This window comes from Malurus melanocephalus, unplaced genomic scaffold (genome assembly GCF_030028575.1).
Source record: "Malurus melanocephalus ecotype Western Australia unplaced genomic scaffold, MMel_1.1 scaffold_204, whole genome shotgun sequence".
NCBI lineage: Eukaryota > Metazoa > Chordata > Aves > Passeriformes > Maluridae > Malurus > Malurus melanocephalus.
Genome location: NW_026623436.1, coordinates 1,326,243 through 1,330,853, shown reverse-complemented (window position 1 = coordinate 1,330,853; position 4,611 = coordinate 1,326,243). Strand labels below are relative to the sequence as shown.

General features: G+C 48.6%; 1 protein-coding gene across 1 annotated transcript in view; it reads left to right on the top strand.

Moving 5' to 3' along the window:
* The first annotated feature begins 3,940 nt into the window (after positions 1–3,940).
* Positions 3,941–4,611, top strand: part of FAM181B (family with sequence similarity 181 member B) — a 2,402-nt gene continuing 1,731 nt past the window's right edge. The window contains exon 1 of the mRNA XM_057373644.1: positions 3,941–4,605. Within this exon, the coding sequence (XP_057229627.1) occupies positions 3,986–4,605 (620 nt within the window). The 5' untranslated portion in view covers positions 3,941–3,985. The remainder of the gene's footprint in view (positions 4,606–4,611) is intronic.

The following is a 4,611-nucleotide window of genomic DNA, read 5'->3' as shown; positions in this document are numbered from 1 at the left end:
TTTGCTTTTATAAAGTTGATGGGATGAGGGACCTACATACAAATACTAAATTTACGTTAAGGGTACTAAATTTGGCTTAAGTGGAATATGCTTTTCATTTCTCCTGATTCAATTGAGTATTTTATTGCAATTCTTCTTTCTTTATTAGTGGGAAAGCAAATCGGTGTGTTTTAAAWTTTTTTCACACTGTTGTAAGTATAAACTTCCTGAAGATTTTAGCCTGTTTGCAAGAGATTGAGTAAAATAAAGATTTTTTTTTTTTAGGTCAACATTTTCTTCTGGCAGACTGAGCCTGAAGTGCACTTTATTTCCCTTTAATTTAACAGCTCCAGCAGCTTTTCCAGTTAAATCGACTGTTCATTATTGAGCCCATTTATGAAGGGCTGTGCAGTGCAGTTTAATGAATCCCTGGCACAAAGCTCCCTTTCAGTGTAGGGAAAGAATAGCAGCCTATTTAGGTCCTGTAGGGCTGTATGTCAAAGGCTGCCTATAATACTTGTCAGGGAAGGGCAGAAATTCCCACTGATATAAGAATGTGCAAGAAATCAACTTTCACAACCAACTCGCCGATTAAGACGCGATCAGGAAATGAGTCTGCGGGTTGGGAGCGGTGACACCTGTTTGGGCAGCCAGATTTTCCCATAACTCGATAACCATATGGGCCATACACTCAGGAAGGAAAAAAAAAAAGCCTTCCCTCCCCTGTCGCAGAGATTTTCTTACTTTCAYGCTGCCTTCCTGATGCCACGATGAAAGGGAAATGGGTGTTGGGAATTGTGAGGTTTGGGCTCAGAGCTGCATTTGGTTTGCCTTTTGTAGGGGAAGGTTTTGCTAGTGGTCACAGGATCATGGAACAGTTTGGGGTGGAAGGGACTGTAAAGATCATCTGGTTCCAACTCCCTGCAGAAAGCAAGGACATCTTCAAGTAGACCAGGTTGCTCAAAGCCCCATCCAGCCTGGCCTTGAACACTTCCAGGGAAGGGGAATCAGCCRCCTCTCTGGGCAACCTGTGCCAGCGTTTCACCACTCTCATCATAAAACWTTTCTTCCTTAAATCAGCCTGAATCTACTTCCTTTAAGTGATGAGGCAGAGCATGAGATGTTTCCTCCATGCTGAATCCCAGTGGGATCCTGGCCCTGCGTGGTGAAGTGTTTACCCTGGAGTGGGACACATGAGCACCAGGAGGGCAGACAGARCTTCTGCAACTGGCTCCAGTGAGGAGCTGCTCCACATCCATGTGRCACAATCCTTGACCATGCAAGGCTTCCTTGCCTGCGGAAACTGCTCTCTCCTTTGTGTCCTGCTTGATCTGCAAGGATAACAAACTGTTCTTCTTGCAAAGGGCTTGACTGTGTGTACATSAGCTCAATCTATGCCTGTGCAAAGCATTAGAGATCATCAGAGCATGTCCCCAGTCCCTTTGATTCTCAGGGTGATGGTGTTGTGGTACTTTAAAAGAGCCAAGCTCTCAGAAGTCCTGGTTTAATCCCCAGAGGTGGGTGAGATGCTGCTCCCTATAATGAGCAAGAAAGTGAACAAAACCAGATATATTTCCTACGTGAAAGTGGGCAAGAAAACAGCAGTAGAACCCCTGGAGTCCCTTAGTGAGCACTGTGTGGGATGAAGGTCTGGGGTGGTGGAAGCAATTCCACAGCCTTCACTCACCTCAGTCTGATGGGGAAAAAGTGGAAAGAAAAGGACATCTGGTCCAAAATTTTGCCGGGAGTTGGGGCTATTTTGTGGGTCTAATCCCAGGAYTTTCTGGACATTAGACCCTGTCAGTGAGCTGATGGGGACAGCTYGGCCTGAGGGTCATCCTGAGTGGGCTGAGCATCAGCACCCTGAAAGAGCACAGGCAGAAGACAAGCAGGCTCATACAGCTGCTGGAAAGAGAGATGTTTTGCAGGAATAACCAAACTCCTATTTCCTTGGAAAAAAAATTAAGTTTCTTTACAAGTTGTTGAGATCATGTGGCTTAGCAAATTTCCCTCGGGGCATTGCCCAACTTGGGGTAATCAGCTCTGCCTGAGAGAACACGGAGAATAAGCATGTTTAATGCAATTATGAAGGCTTTCTAAATCTCCAGATCTGGTTGAGAATATGTAAATTYGGCTGCTTAGCATAACTGAATGAAAACTTTCTTTTGCATGCCTGACAATTGTTTTAATACTCTCCAAGTTTTAGGAGGTAATAAAGTCTCCCACTAAACCGTAGCTGAGCTCTCAAAGCTATTTAATTGAATGAATTCAGCCTTACAGAAGAGAAGCTAGGGCTTTCAGCTCTTTTTTATCTGAGCCACCGGATATTTAGCCACTCTGCATATAATACCACCCAGACTCATTAACAAACCCTTTAGACAGGCTATGGAATATTGCTGCCACAACGCTGGAGCGGATACCAATGTGAGGACAACTTGGTTGCYGCTCTRCTTGAATMATTTTGTGTTGCTCAGGTAAGAAAMAGTCCCCGACTGTCTGCACATCCAGTGAAGGACAGTGGCCCCCACTTCCTAGACCCATGTGCAGTCTGAAGTGGCCTCACAGCAGATGCAATGCTATCTAGTGCAGCAGACAGGGGATATATATGTTGTTCTTTACATTTGCCCATCAATAAGGGAGCTGGGAGCAGGCTGCAAAGCTTGACAGGGCTTGACAGGGCCTGAGGGTAACAGCTCGGGTTGCTAATCCCTATCAGTTGTGCTCGAGCTAAGTAGTTTAAATCCACCTTCTATGTAGACATACTCATTCTGACATGGAGAAACACACAAACTTCCCAGAGCCCTCTRCCTACCAGGGCTTTTTTGGCTTCAATTACACAGTTGCACTCGGAGCCAGTCTCCAGATAAGAGGCTCTGGGAGACTCCAGCTGAGCAAGTTTTGCAAAGGAGACCCAGTCCAGATGTGCTGGCACCAGAGCCAAGGCTGTGACTGGAACCGCAAGGCTTTGCCTGGTGGTGCTGGGACCCTGCTGAGACTTGCTGACATGCTGGTGAGAGATCAAAAAAATCAGCATTTTTATTTTGTAGAGGATACTGAGCCTTCTTTCCCTCTCATGAAATATGTGCGTTCTCCTTTTTTCTCCTTGCAATACTTGCTTTGCATTTAACAAGTGTTTGGAACCACAGGGAGGTGAATTTGACTGTTTTTTTCCATTTCACTACTAATTACAGTCCTAGGAGTCTGTTTCACTTTCCTTCTGCGGAGTTTTGCTTTCTGTTTTTTCCTTCCAATACAAAACTGCTGCATTTCGAATGAATTGATGAGAGACCATGAAAGCCCACTTTATTTCGTTCAAAATGGATCTTCATTCAAATTTGGACATATAAAATCACTGAACATAAATCTGAGGTTGGGTTGAGGGTTATTCTGCATCAATGTAAGAGTTTTCTGAAGTAAAATTAAAATACCTTTTCCCCACAGAAAAGAAAGTTCCTTCAGCAGCTATTACCAGTACTTTAAGTGGCCACTTCACTAATTTTTTTGCCTTCCATATGGAAGATTTCTACTGCTGCTTCACTAAATCCATGCAAGATCATAAACAAGGTGGTCTAGTGGAAGATGTCCCTGCCCACTGTACGGGAATTGGAACAGATGATCTTTAAAGTCCCTTCCAACCCAAACTATTCCATGATTCTGTGACTTTAACTGAATGCAYCCCAGTAATTTGAAATCTCTACTGGATCACAGCTCTGGATTTTCTTAGGACTTGACTAGGAACAGACAATATGCCATGTAATGTGAATAGCAATGAGCTTGGAAAAGAGCATCCTTTACAAATCARTTTAAATGTGTGTATCCTGGCGGCTGTCAGAGCAGGAGCACGTCCCCATGCCCATGCACCCAGAGCCGTGCAAGAGCCGGGCCTGACCCCGGACACAGAACATGTTTGCTGCCACCTGAGCAGCTGCAGGAGGGGGGACGAGACTGAAGGGGTCTGGAGGATGCTGTGCACGTGCTCCGGGGTGACTGTGTGTTTGGTCGGGGGATGCCTGTGTATCTGGTCCCGAAGGCTGTGTACCCGTTCGGGGCGCGTGTGCRCACCTGTCCCGCGGGTTCGTGTATCTGTCCCGGGGGTGTGTGTCCAAGCGCCGGGGGTGATGCTCGTCCCGCCCCGCCGCCGCTGATGTTCCCGCCGGGGTCGGTGAGTGGGTGGGTGCAGCCAGCCCGGCCCCCGGGCTCCCGGCAGGGAGGCGGGAAGGGCCGGGGCCAGCCCCGCTCTGATCCCTCCTCCTGCTCCTTCCCCGCCCGCCGCCTTTTCCCCGCTGTCGCCTCGGCCGCCGCCGCTCACCCGGCGCATCCCAGCGGAGCCCGTCAGAACTCGGGGCGGCGGCGTTCGCCGCCGGCCATGGCCGTGCCCGCCGCGCTGCTCAGCCCSCACCACCTCCTTTCCTTCTGCTTCCCCGCCGCCGGCGGGCTCCTGGGCTATGCCGACCTGGAGAAGGGCTACGAAGGCGGCGGCGGCGACGCGGGGGACTTTAGAGAAGCCACCCGGGACCTGCTGAGCTTCATCGACTCGGCTTCCAGCAACATCAAGCTGGCGCTGGACCGGCCGGTGAAGTCTCGGCGGAAGGTGAACCATAGGAAGTACCTGCAGAAGCAGATCAAGCGCTG